The following is a 15,494-nucleotide window of genomic DNA, read 5'->3' on the forward strand; positions in this document are numbered from 1 at the left end:
GCTACGAGTTTGACGGGTTTTGCGCGGATTTCCACGACGGAAATGTAAGGGCGGCGCGACGTACCGCAATGGCACGTTGCTGCTACTTTGATGTTATACGCTGACGAAAACAGGACGACGTCAAACTTTGGTTTTCGTAGTAGTAGCGTTGCCGGAACTAAATTGACAAATTAATGCACGAGTAACGAGATTGAATTAATTTCTTGTCACAAGGAGGAAAAGCGCGATTTTAAGTACAACGTCATTATTGTGCTTATAATACACATTTATATACACATAGCATTAAATAACGTGATTATATTATATAAATATACTTACTTGCTTTTCAGGCAATATTTAGTGGATCTTGTAACGACTGCTCACATATTTATGAAAATGCTTGAACACTTCTGCCAGAAAGGTCAACGACGTCTCGTAATTCAAGAAATGAAAGTAAAGCGAATGAAGGCTAAAAAGAAACAAAAAAGTAAGATTTATTTATATAATGATTGTTGTGAAATATTTAAAATTATATAAATTAAAGTTGATATGTAAAAAATTGATTTAAGCAGATCCCGTTCATCAGGACACTGTAACTCCGTCTCTTACTTTGGAAGAACGTTGGGACATTATTGCTCCTGAATTATCTGCTGTAATGCGAGATGCCGTCATACCAGAAATGATACCGTTTGACGCAACCTTAGACACGCCGATTGACGATCAGAAGTACGTATTAGCTTTATATAACAGAATCAACTGAAATAATATTTATATCATGGATTTTTTTCGAATGCAATTGAAACTATGTTTTATGTTTCTGTTTTGATTCATAGATCGGACGCCATGAAGAAGATACAGAAATTAATGCGACAGAGGAACTTGGACAAAGCGGTTGGTCTCCTACGTGCAGCAAGGTAAGATTTTTATTTGTAAAAAAAAGAGAGATTGTCGGAAAATAAACTCGTTATGAAACTTTGCATGCCGAAGCGATGACAATGTCGCTTATTGTTGTTTATTTTGAGAATCAGTTTTACACATAAATCGTCATTGTATTGTTGAATGCAACGCAATGCAACAAGCACTTCTAGCTTTTTTGCTATTTTATTGAAATGAAGTATACGTGAAATTATTTGGACGCTTGTACTGTAAAAATTACGTGTAATTTCTCGCTTGTAACATTATAATTTAATACACCGCGGTGCAATATATAAATTTTTATGGAAATTTTATTGATTCTGTCACGATAAAAGATGTCTTTATGCAGTGTGCTTTTATATAGTGACCTGTGTTTTTCATTTTTCAGTATTTAATTTATATTATTTTTCATAATTAATATAAAAGAGACTTTTATTTTTTTATTCTTTTACATATTTATCGCGATATTTTATAGCGGAATATAATTTATTTTCCGACGATCATGACATAATCTCTCAAGGTAAATACAACATTAATTATGAGAATTTTGAGAACTTTATTTTAATAAATAAACACATAAATCTTAGGGTATAATAGCTGATAAGAACTGAAATTTATTCATAAGCTCGAATTTTTAATAGTTTGAGCTATAAAGTAAATATAATACATGCAAATTATATAATCTTACGAGATATTAATGCAGATAGTTTTAATCATTTAATAAAAAGTATAACATTCTCTCACGTATACCACGTTATATATAAAATAAGCTTCGTAACTCGATTATTCTTATTATTTCCACTTAAAAAATTAAAGCTGAGCTTTGTTCGGAAACTTTGATAAAGGGAAATCTAATGAAGAACTTTGTATAATTAGCCTGCAACTTTGATTAGGGATTATTTCACTCTACGATTCTAATAATGTATATTAATTATACTTATCGATCTGTTGGAAATTTTTTCGGTTTCGTGCACCGACCAGTCATACGGCCAATTAACTGGCGAAAAGCCAGGCGTTTGCACTGCGGCGGATATTTACATTACATTAAATCTGAAAGGGATCTACCGCGCTCTCTTGTAACGCGCGTCGGTATACACCGGTTCACCGAGGTGAACCGGTACCCAACCAACTCTTTGAAGTGTTCCACCTCTAAATGTGCCTATGAGTCATGTCCCTCCGTCAACTTGTTTCTGCGTTCCACCTCGTCAAACCTTCTCGCTCTAAGGCTTAATCGCCGCTTCGATGCTTCCGCGAGATTCGATACACCCTCGTTGATAAACTCGTCGACGTGTAAATAGATTTCTCTTTACGTCTCTTCGTCTCAAAGCTTTACGCTAAACGCAGACGCGCGTGCATCGCGAAGGATTCAAGCTCTATTTTTTTTTATTTTTTTTTTTATTTTGTATAAAAGATGATTTGCAAATGTCGTTGAGAAAACTACATTTATAAAATGAGAGTTTGGCAAACTCGGTGACATTTCAAAATAACACCGTCGTTGCGCTATAAAATATAATTTCGAGTGAAAACACACGATACGTAAAATACGTTCTACTATTAATCTTCAACTTTATTAGTTCTGTCAGATTAGAGTGCCGTGATATAACCGCGAGGATAGAAGTCGTTTTTATCGTCGCTGCCTCCTTCTATCATAAAGCTATGAAATTATAGTCCTTTCCGAGATTTTTCTTTACGCGGTATCGTCGCTGCGAACTACTTTGGGAGATTGTACGTAATATTCCATCGTCCATTTTACGGTGGGGAGTAATGTTTACTATGGCCGATATACAATGGGAGTCTGCAGGATCATGCCGACCTTGTGCACACAAAGGGATAAAAGTAGCAGACTGTTGACTGTGCCATATAATATAGACTACGTCTGGGCCTAGACAATATTATGAATAAGACATTTACGGTAATACGTAGGTATACGTAAGACAAACAGTATAATATCCCTTATTCTCTTCGCGTACACGTCTTGGTCTCTCGGTTACGGATAGTGCTTCTGGTAATCGTGTTTCGTTTGCCTAGCAAATATTCTACCGTCTGGCTACTGATTTTAACCCTCTAATTTTCCACTTATACCGTCTGCACTTATATCTCTCACGCAGTGATTTTAATTTTCAAGGATTGCGCAATTCAAAGAAATGCAGAAAGTGATTACGACGAGAAAAATTGCGTCGATTTATCATTTCTGTCTCTTCGTTTCTTGTATATGAATAATGATGTGCAGCAATGATTTTATCGCTCGCGAAGAGAAATCGAGAGCTTTTCTCTTGCCTTTCTATTTATATTCTGAAATATCGATTCGGTCATTAATATATAGAAGCAGATTTTCAGATTTATCACAGGAATGCTGAAAATATACAGATTGTTTCTAGGATAATACATTACATATTTTAAATGTGCTAGATTATATAGAAGAAGGGTAGAGAAAATGAAAATATTTGCAAGTTTTAAAGGAAATTGCTAGCGGTGCGACGTAGATTTTTATATAAAGACCTTTTTTTGTGACAATTTAATATTTAAAATCGCTAAGGCTGATTTATCACTTTGCCAAGCATGAGAATGAATGTGTCGAAATTATCTATTTCGCGTCTGGCAAAGCGGTATCGGCTTGTATGTCGGAACGTTGAGTCGAGAAACGACGACGACGACGACGACGACGACGGGCACTGCGCGTCTGGGAGATTCCATTGTCACGGAACTTCAAATCGGGGGATAATGGGAATTGTATGCTGCTGAATTTCTATTCAGGCAGCCAGCAGCCGCGCCATACGAGCCACTTCTTCCGCTCGGGGGACAGCACCCTTCCTCTTCTTTTGCGTTTTCTCCCTCGCGTTTGCTTATTAGATTCATCTCTAGCGGGAAAAATTTCGGAAAGCTTTCCAAGGTGAATTTAGACTTCCTTGACCTGCAATTCTGAAATGCGCTATAAGACGTATTTGTCGAGACTAAAAAATGATAAAGCGACATATTTCTTAAGTAGAATCTCGAGAACAGACATTTTATTACAAGCTTGAGCTTTGATGATGCAAGTCGATAAACTATCGAGAAATTATTTTTTTAATTTTCAATAAATATCGCTTGAACAAAAAGTTCGTAAAGTTCAGTTTTTGTTTTGTGATATATTTTTTAGTATTGCAATAATAAATTAAATCATGTCTTTGCTCGATATTCTTTCGGATATTCTATCTAACGATTTTTGCCTTAGATTAAAAAGAGAAATTCGTTTCTAACGGGGGAAAAACTCGTTTTATATACGGTAGTTGCGATATATGGATTACGTCTCTGCTCGTGTGTAAACGGGGACGGATCATGTCCGGACTTGAATCCGATGGGAATCGTATATTGTAAAATGTACGAATGTGTGTCGCATGTATACGCATAAAACGAAACACATTGCACATGCATACGCACGTGTCTGCGTTAGAACCGTCCATACCTTTCGCTTTTATATAGCAGAATTGCAACTAAGTGCGATTTCGTGTCAAGTGACCAAATCCAATTCTCGGATTTTAATGCGACTTCGACGCTATTAGGATGGCATAAAGTAGGAATGATTTTCATTACCAATCGTACGGCGACAATGAAATGAGGTAGAAAACATTTTCGTCGTCATTGTTGTTTTTACGATCCAAAGACTGCGATTATGTCGTAAAAGTATTGATGGAAACATCCATCATCATTATATTTTATTTCTTTGTTGTATGTTAATATTTCTCCCGCTATTTCTCTTTGGCTTTTGAATTAATTAGTATTAATTGATATAGTTACCATATATGCTCTCACTTGTAAAATTAACATTTTTTGTTTTATGATAGTTTTTTGTAGTTGCAATAAGTTTTTGTATTTTACTAGAAGTAAAGCTTATTTTTTATATAAAATATAACTAGAATTTTTTCAAATTTAAATATATATATATATATATATATATATATATATATATTTTTATTCAATTTATTCCATTTTTAAATAAATGTTTCAATTCATATACAATAAATTCATATTTCATATATATATATATATATATATATATATATATATATATGAAATATGAATTTATTGTATATGAATTGAAACATTTATTTAAAAATGGAATAAATTGAATAAAAATCAGTTTTACGATTTATAAAAAAATTTAATAATACACAGATATCTCAACAATACATATTTGAACATATTAAAAATCTATGTTTAAATTTTTTATTGAATTTAAAGTTTTCAAAAAATGGCTCTTAATTATTTAAACGAATGATATGTGTATAAATAAAATATAACACTATAATCCATATACAATATTTATTTTACAAATGGATTTAAAACTAGATGACAATGCAAAGTTTTTCCTTTTTGCGAAAATATATAATTAAAAACTCTGGTAGATTTTTCAGCAAAAATTCAAGGAGGATGAAGTATTTTGTTATGTAATATAAGATTAAAAATGTTTCATCATTAACTATCATCCTTTTTTGGAATGTTTCTGCAGACGTGACTTCACTCTTATCCTTTAGTTACGTTCACGCATCTGTTGTTGTTTTTTTAAGTTCTTATAAAATATATGGAGTTTCAGACTTGTTAAATCAGTTTTTATCTATCCTAAATGTAACTTTTCTGTAGTAAAAATGTAAAAACATTTTTAAAAATATTTTAGAAAAAAAATATATATGACCAATTATTAAAAATTTTAACAGGGAGGGAGATAATTGTAATTATCACAAAATTAATTTTTCTTGTTTTGAAATATAAGTTCATGTATGATTAAATTTTTCAGATAACTTAATTATTGAGTTTGAGAGAAATTTTTTTTCTCAAGCATATATCATGTTAAATTTTAAAAATTGAATGTAAATTTAAATAGATCGAAGCTGCTCTTATCTTTGAAAATTTTACAACTTTCACTTGCTTGCTCTTCTCTTTTGTGCGATAGTGGCGGTTATATTTTTCGCCTCGCAACCCTAAGATATGCAGGTACTTTGTGTAGGAGATACATGTGTGTTGGCGTCAATGATAGACTAGCGTAGGTCAACTAAGGGTCGACGAAGAATGAAGGTTGGGTGTGAGCTTTTGACGCAAGTAGCTCGATGTTGGTGTAGATCGTGGTGAGGTTTTCATGCTCAAAGGAACCTTCTATGAGACCGTTGAGTTTGCCACTCGAATTTCTCATCGCGCTCCTCGGCAACACTCGAATGAATCTTCTTAATTGTGTAACTCGGAATAATCAACTTGTTTTATTTAGTTGTATCGGTCTTGTTAAAAACGCACAAACCAATTATTCGTTGCATCATTTATGGGATTAGATAAGTAACTCTGGCGCATTCTGGAAAGAATAATGGAAATTGTAACTTAAAGAATTTTTAAGAAATGAAAGAATTTTGCTTAATTTTATCAGTTCTTGAAATTTTATTTTCTAAAAATTGTTTTTTTAGTTTTTTTAGCGTGATAGTTCTTTCGAAAATGCGATATAATTGATATTATAAAATGCTCAATATTTTATTTTCATAAAATGCACACTAAGAGAGAAATTATATAAATAATATAATATCCAATGTATGATGTATTATAATTCATAACTTTATGTAATATGAAAGCTTTGCAATTTTGAATTATGTATAAGGGAATATTATATTACTGTGTATATTACAGTACATTAAAAGCTGCTTCCTTTTAAGATCGTAACATTATCATGCTATTAAGCTCCTGTTATCATATTTTTATTTTAGTATTAATGTTACTATTATACATTAGAGAAGCTAAATATAAATATTTAAATAAAATTGTTACAGAGAGATCTGGACTGAGAACGACTGCTTTGGACGAGCGGATATACCTCCTGAGGAAGAATTTCTAGCTCTTCGAGAAATTTTCTTCGCAGATCTGGGCGGTGAGTGACTTTTCTTTTTTTATTTTATATTTCGGATATAAAAAATAGCTTGACGCGCTTTTCTCTCAGAGCTGCTTTTATAATACAATTATTTTAATGAAATCCGTGGTAATACGCGAACTTAATCGAATGGAAAACGAAATATCGTATATTGACAATCTCCGGTAACTCGTCTGAAATCAAGTTAAAACTTTGTGCTTTCAAAGCATAGGTCGTTAACATTTTTTGCTCTCCTGAGGATTGCCAGTGCAACTTTAGGTCTATCGCGAGAAATTTATATCTTCCTCTTTGCATACGTGAGAAAAGGGAGTAGTTTCTGTTTTGCGTCCTGCCTAATTATAAAGAGGAAAGTCCGTTATTAGATTAAAGCACGAAAGTAATGAGCTGTTTTCTTTCCTTTACGGAGGGGAGTTTGTTACATCTGCTAATTTATTGAATTATGAAGTTTGACGCAAAAACATTTGGTAGAAAAGCGAGTGCGGTATCCGAACATATATACAAGCTATAATAATATCATATATTTTATGATGATAAGAAAGTATCACAAGGGGAAAGAAAGATGTGTATAAATATATGAATTCATTCAAGGTGTTCTTCCCTTGCAGGGACGATTTGTAATAACTGGCGCGTATATCACGACGCAAATTTAATTAAACGCGCCGTTGGTATTCATTTCACGCGTCTAATTTATGTGTGAATAACTACGCTATTCAGTGCCGAGATTTCGCGACGATCCGGGTCCGCCACGTATTTATCTCTGTTTATTACCAACACAATAATAGCTGCTGTAGACGTTTTAAATCCTTTAATTTTTTTGTTCTGCTTCTACAAATAGAAGCAGTTTATTTTAATGAAAAAAATTATTGTGCTTGTGTTTTTTTTCCACGGTAAAATTTCTCTTTTATTAGTACACATAAAATTTATATGTAAAATTTTTACCATTTTATTCTACAGAAATATTATATACATATTGAGATAAAGCACAACAAATTGATTTTTATAATAACAATTGATTCTTTTAGAAAAAAGTAATTTAAGTTTATTATTTTATTTTATTACTTTTTTAATTATACATAGAAGTTTTTAAAATTTTCAATATTTTCAATATTTAATTTTGCATAAAATTGGTATTTTCTAAATTATTTAATTTAACTTCAACCTGCATATAATTATCGATTAGACGTCTTTTTTTCTCTTTATCCATTGCAGATATACAATATTAGTAACGTCTCATTACAGAATTATCGAGTGCGCGTTTAATTTCCTTTCGTCGTATCCCGCAACGAATGCCAAAATAATAAAGAACGTTTGGAATGGCATGGATTACAATCCATGTTGCACTGAATTTCATAACTTATAACATGACAGGCACTGTCATGTATTTCTCTATATAGACCATTATATAAATATGATGACAGCGGTGACAGTTATGCTGTCATGAAGTTGTCATGTAATATTCACCCAGAGAGGATATTTTGTATAAAATATCCGTTCTGAAATATCTAGACTATTTTATTTCACGATATATAAGTAATCCATTATCTGAAGCATCCATTATCTCTATTACTCGCAATCTTTACACGTTATGAATCTTCTTCTTTTTCCCCCGAAACGAAAGATTCACAAGAAAAATAAAATCTTTTACTTCGTGTTTACTGTTAAGTCTAATCTAGTTGACTGACTTGTGCAATTTGAAAATTACTCATATGGATATTTAATGTTAACAAAAATTCACAATTACACGTGTGAAGATTATTCTTGAAATCACATGTATATAAAATTACGTTACAAAAATATCAATTTTAACATTGAAGAACTCATGCAGGCAAAATATAGCTTGCTAAGGTAAGGCTCTTCTGAAACGGTCTATATTTTTATTTAGATTACTTGTATCATATGCAAAAATATCTTTATCATGTAATATTATAGTAATTTAGTGTTTATACATACATTAGTATAACCACGACGACACACAGATTCAAGGTAAGTTATGAAAGGAATCATTTGCATAGACACGTTTACATATTTTGGTACCTATATGGCGCAGGGTGTGTGTGTGGATTTTGTCGGAGTGAAACGGAATCGCAATCGATCCGAAACGTGCATTGGCTTCGTCGATTGAAGTTGTTTTTCCGTTTCAGCTGCTTCCGCACACACTTTACGCGTCTGGATGGCTGTACTTTGCGACTCGATCGTATCCCGATGCTTTTGCACACGGTGTATATAATAGAGTATCTGTTTCGCGTTGATAAAGCGCATCGCGGAAATTGGTGGCTGCGAGACAAGCTTTTTCTAATTCACACTTTGTTTATATATCGAGAAATTCGAGAAATATTTAAATTTTATTAGCATTATAACTCTGCCGTTTCAATTGAACAATTGAAAACGAATGAACAAAAGAGAAACTTGTATGAATGATCTGTTACTATGAAATATAATTTCTTGTTTTTAAATGTCAATATTAGACTAACGATTGCAATCGTGCTTCTAGTATCGTCACATTTTGAGTTAACAACTTGGACAATTGGATATTCTTCAAATAAACTGCACTTCTTGAACTTGTTAACAATTTCTGTAGAAAATAACTTGGACAACTTCGTAGATTGGGGTCTAGAGAGGTCAGATTGTGTGTGTACGTGAGAGAGAGAGAGAGAGGGCAACACAAACGATTATTTGTCATCCGCGACAGGGATACTTCATCAACAGCATTTATAAATAATCGCGATCGATCGAGGAAGTTGCCTAGCATACCGAAAGGCTTTACTTATTCACGCGAGTGGAACGATACTGTGTTGCCATGTATAAAGTATACGTTTCATCGACTTACTCGGACTGAAGTATGAGAATAGGATGTAGAGGAAGATGTGTGCTGTAGTTGGGCGCGATTTTTCTTTTCTCGCTCGATTCCAACTTGTTAGACCGAATGGGTGATGGATGCTAGCGAGCAGTCAGCCCATGTATTCTTTTCTCCTCCAAGTCGAAGGTTTGATGAATCGAGGCCGAATTGAAAAGTCTTGGAACGCAGTGACGAAATTTGCATGCTACCGTCGCACGACCGATCCCTTCTTTATGTCTACCCCAGTTGTATACGTTTGGTTAACTAACGCATTTTACGCTAGTAAGCTTCTCTTCGAGCTTTTCTTGTATTTATGTCTATGATTCTTCAATATTATAAAGAGGAAAATTAAGTAATAAAGGTAAAATTAACTTCAAATATAACAATATTTTATAAGTTGATTTGATCTTTATTACGATAATTTTATTTTTATAATTAAAGAATCGTAGGTATATTTATATGTAAATTAAAAACTCTAATATAATAACTACTATTAATCTCTTCATGAGAGAGAAAGAAGAAATGAATTTCATTGCAAAATTTGTTTACTCTTGCAAGACTGTAGCACTATGATATGCTCGTGATTTTTTGAATTTTACAAGCGATGATTTTTCATCGTTCCTCGTCATTAAATTTGTATACTATACTGCAATAATTTTGCTTATTTACCGTAATACGGAAGAAAGTCATCTCTGCATTTCCTAGGAAAGTACCATGTACCTAAAATACGTAGATTGGCGGCGCCGGATCCCCGACTATATGTCGAGGAAGTAGAGAAGTGGCTTCGAGAGGTATGAAAGAACTTTTATCAAGGTGAAAACTTCGTCTTCCTTTCGAGCAGCGTGAAACCATAGAAACGAACGAGAATTATTTAGTACAAGACGCAGGGTAAACAACAGATCTACTACCAACATTTGTTCCTAGTTCTACTCCTTTTTTGCGCAACTCTTCTAAAACGACTCTCCGACGATCTCTCTTCTCTTACAAGTAGAAATTTTATCGGAAAATATACATTATTCGCAATCAGCTTATACTTTGCGCTGCTTATCGATTGGAATTGAAGTTAATGCGCAATAGCGGGGATTGACGTTTAGAGTGCAAATCCTATAACCTTTATATAACTGAATCCTTTACAGAGGCACTAAATTCGATCGAGTATATATTTTTCTATTTGTTTGCTTTTTTCGTACTAAGTATATTTTCGCGTTATGGTTATTCTTTTTTTATATCTCTCGCCATGGCAACGCAAGGGAACAATAATCAGATCGAATCGACGTTTCGAGAGATTTGAAGCAACGCGAGAGCTGATATTTACATCTTACGTTTACTCGAGCGATCGCTACCATACGTTTGTGCATTCTCGTAACGTCCTTCCTCTTTCCAGGACATCGGTCCGTAAGGTAGTTCGGCCGAAGATCGGCATGCCACGTCCGCTTTTCTCCGATCAAATCATTGCGATGCATTGTGATACCTAGTGCGACTTCGAAGCAAGCCAATGTCTATAGTTGGTTGATTTTATATACACGATTTTATTTTCTCTAATATATATTTCGTAAAATCGTCGATGCATTTTTAAAGTCAGTGCATCCATTTTGTTTTAATTCGTTTAATTTCTCTCTTGGAAGAAAAGTAATTTTTGGAGAAAACTTCTCTTATCCAATAATGCATTCTCGAAATATTTTAAAAACTCGTGATTTTTTTCGAATATAATCTTGTTGTTAATCGTAACAGAAATGTTACGATTAGTGTATTAATTATTTATATAAAAAGGATTACCTACTATTTATTCACGTCTCTTTGCCTTTTATGTACGGTATAAATGAATGTCGGGAGATAAATGTTTCATACGAATTTAAGAATTCTTCAAACGACTTTCTTCCGTGAAGAGATTTAAACGTCTGTACTCGAGTAACACCCAAGTATTGAGTGGAGCGTTCAGAGGGTACTTCAACCCGACATTTAACGGCGTTCCGGTATCGAGGAGACAACCGCGGCGCGTTAATGTTTCTTTTTTGCCATGTTCTCTCCCTCCTGCCGACGATATGATAGCCTCTTCCCTAACGACGCATAACCATTAATATGCAAAAGCGGTACTCGACGAGTTCATTCATTTCATCATGCTTTCCCCTATCGCTCGTTCTTCCTCCATCCCGTTTCTTCATTGGCGGTAGATATTTTACCTTTGCCTTTCTTGTTCGGGCATGCCTTGGGAGATATTCATGTGAAATATATCCGCCGGCTTTTCTTTCTTCCGGTTCTCTAAACCCGCCGCGGGGAGAATCAGCAATTGTAAAAAAAAGTAAGATAGGCTAAAATAGGGGGATGAACGTTACTCCGGGTTCTATCTAAAGCTGTTATAGCTATACAAATGATATGCAGGGGATACACCGAGGCTACTTTAGTCCTACGTAAGCTCTTATGGTGGCTCTCCCTCGGTACCCGGTTAATGAAGTTATGATTGAAGGTTAAATTCCATGAAATTGCCTCGGTTATGCTCCTCGCTATGAATGCAAATCAATGTTAAAAATTCGGCATACAATTAATGAAGAGGTCGATATTTTGGTGAAATGCGTTTCATCGCTGCGCGGTTAGAAAATTTGATATTGCAATAATTGAGATTATAATATATGAATATTTATATTAATACAAACTAGCATTGTGCGGAATTTAAGCTTTCTCAGACAAATATAATAGCGCGTGACAGATTGGTCGTAAACGTCAGAAATTTAATAAATATACAAACACTGCGCGCACATAAAGCCGCGGTATTAATTGAATTATGAATCGAGAAGTTTCTTCGTCCCTATTTTTGCAAAATAAAAGTGACACAGAATTATTCCGCGACATTTGAATATATTCAAATATATTTTTAATTCGACATTTTTTTCTTCCAACATCTCATACGCGGATATATAATCGCGTTCATTAATTATTCGCGCATGTATAGGAAAAAATGACCGGGGGCAGATCGCTGATCGACGTTTCGCCTCTATGTTACATGCATCTTCGTTGCTCTCGTCTTACCCACCCTTTGTATACGCAATCGCGTCGCACGGCAAATTCCGCCCGGCGGCGCGCGACTCCATTAAATAATAATGCATTTACGAGTTGCGTAGAAATTGAATAACAGTCGTGCTTGAATAATACAGATATGTAAATGGACCGAGGGGAGAAGGAGGAGGGGGATGGCGGTCGGGCTGGGGTCGAGATCTCGACGGGGGTGGATGGGAGACGGGATCATTTATATTGTAACTCTGGTGCTCTCTGAATATCTCTCTCTCTCTCTCTCTGCGTCGCGCCAGGTGCGCCGTCTCTCACTTTCCTCTATGTATCGCTTCTTTTTTCGTATTCCATTTCTATCGGCTTTCACCTGCACCTATTCTTACGCGACCAAGCTCCTCTTCTCATCTTTGCTTTACCTTTTTCGTGCTGTTTGCCTTTCATGTTCGTCTACGATGGGAGGGATGGTTCCCGTTTTATGCGCTCGTTAAGTATTTTCCTTGATTCTGTGTTTTATTGTTTGTACGAATCCTTTTATCCGGCTTTTCTCTTCTTGCCGGCAGAGACATTCTCTTACGCTCCGTTACATTCTACGTATAGTATCTTTTATCACCGAGACTTCAGATTTCTGTCGTTCGATTTTCTCCGTTTGAGCATATCTTAGCACTTGTGAAACATAGATTGGATACTCGAGACACCGCATACAATTTTTCTACGCGAATAGTTGGAATAGTTGCGTCATACCGAGAGAAAGAGGTTCAAATGATTTAGAATCAAAAGGAATGTTTGACTCTTATTGGAGACTCCGTATAAATTGCTGCGGCAATTCTCGTACGTCGTTTTAGGCTCACCCTCACCCTCGCAATCGGGAATATGTTTCTTCGGGCTAATGCGAACGTAATGTTCCGCGAAACACAGAGTTACCGCGGTCGCCCCACGACGAATGGGACACTTGTGCTCACCCGTCCTTTTAACTTGCGCGCCAGGCCGTTCTAGGCAGACCCGGCAGAATATCTAAATCGGATTTGCGTGCCCTACTAGAAATAACTGAAATTTCTGCAGGGTACGGAAGCCACGGGAGACGAGCAAGTTCCGGAGCTTTAATAACTGCTTAACGGATTTCGCGGTGGGTTATTCGATTGCCACTGAAATTCGAGAGACCGCCACGGCGGTATTTCATCGCCGATCTTCTCTGTCTTGCATGTGCCTCGCCGCTAAACATGGAAATCCAACTATATAAAGTCTCTATCGCACATTTTCACCAAATTTTACCAAAAAATTCACTCATCTCTGCCTTTAATCGGTTCAATTTCATTTTATTCTAAATATTTACTGAAATGCTATATATATTTACTAATACGAGTATGATTTACGAAATTTGTCCAATTTAGCTTCTTGGATGCGAATTTTTCCACGTTCTAAAATAATTCTCGATATTTTAAAATCGACGAACAATGTTGAATAACGAAAAATCATTAACAAAATTTCAAAGGTAGTTTACGATTTGCTAATTCGAAAGAGAATATTATTTTAAGAGTGGTATTAAATGTTGAAAAAAATATTTAGTTTAGAAGGGGATGTAAAATTTGCATGCATAAACTTTCTACTGTATATTTTTTCCTACAAAAATTTTCTACGAGCATCTACGTTCGCTCGTGGCTATGGTATAAAACTATCGCTGCTACCAAAGCCATTCCTCTTGCCATTTTGCAGCGCCCCGACGGATAATACTTCTCCCCTTGCGGGACTTCGCCAGAAAATTGAATTCGGATTGGCGCTATGTGCTGAATGCGCGTCGGATTTATTTATTTCATGATGAGCCGTATGCACGAGCATGTGAAAGAACGAGAAAGGGAGGAATAGATGCGGACGATTCTCTCCGTTCTCGAAAATCAATAAACGCAATAATCAATTATCGTTTTTTTTTTTTTTTTTTTTTTTTTTTTTTTTTTTTTTTTTTTTTGCGATTTGCAATCGAAACGTTTTAGCGTGACATTCTAAGTGATCGACTATATGTATGCAAATTGGCGCAAAGCTTAATCCTCCTTCGAATTGGCAAATCGTAAACTACGCTTGGGATTTTCGTGATGATTTTTCGTTATCGACATTGTACGTTGATGCATTTTAGAATATCGAAATCATTTCAGAACGTAGAAAAATTCGCATCCAAAGATAAATTGAATAGCGATTGTGTGAAAATGAAATAATTCAAAAAATATTAGTTTTTCGTAAATTTTAACTATTACTCGCAAATGTTTTGAAATGTTTAAATTAAATTATTTTTAGAATTGATTAAATAGTATTTAAATTTTTCGTTTAAAAAAACTTAAATCGAATTTTTATTTGAAAAATAGTCTTTTTATTTTAACTGGAAAAATCTTTATGGAAATGAATATATTATAATTTTTTTACAATTTTTTGTGATATTCCGAAAGATTGAAATTGTGTGATTAGGCGTTACGAGGTTACGTTTAGATTGTATTAATTAGAATCGTTCGTTGGATACATTACACTTTTAACTGAATTTGTTGAAGGGAACCGCGTGCTATTACTTAAACTACGTCTGTCATTATCTGGCGTGCCTTAAAAGGAAGCAGCCGCGAAAGGAAGCACGTCTTAATGACTTCTCGACGACACAATTATGTTCTCGTTCTCGTGAAACGACGTGAGATAAATTTAAATGCATATCTCTGCCCAACGCGATGCTATTTCGTTGAAAGCTAGAAGGATACCAGGGTGAGAGGACAAAGAAGTTCTGATACGCGAATGAAACAGCTCAGTGCTTTTTTATCACGATCTGTCTTGTAATAAAAGTAAAGGATGGATAGGTGAACGACGATGTAGGTCACAGTCCTGATCTATATTGAAGCGGAATTACATTGC

General features: G+C 34.7%; 1 protein-coding gene across 1 annotated transcript in view; it reads left to right on the plus strand.

Moving 5' to 3' along the window:
• Positions 1-15,494, plus strand: part of timeout (circadian regulator timeout) — a 97,393-nt gene that overhangs the window by 6,054 nt on the left and 75,845 nt on the right. Inside the window, exons 12-15 of the mRNA XM_029303417.2 lie at positions 330-466; positions 552-705; positions 813-893; positions 6,678-6,775. Coding sequence (XP_029159250.2) covers positions 330-466; positions 552-705; positions 813-893; positions 6,678-6,775 — 470 coding nt within the window. The remainder of the gene's footprint in view (positions 1-329; positions 467-551; positions 706-812; positions 894-6,677; positions 6,776-15,494) is intronic.

This window comes from Nylanderia fulva, unplaced genomic scaffold (assembly GCF_048542155.1).
Source record: "Nylanderia fulva isolate GAGA-0341 unplaced genomic scaffold, ASM4854215v1 Scaffold27, whole genome shotgun sequence".
NCBI lineage: Eukaryota > Metazoa > Arthropoda > Insecta > Hymenoptera > Formicidae > Nylanderia > Nylanderia fulva.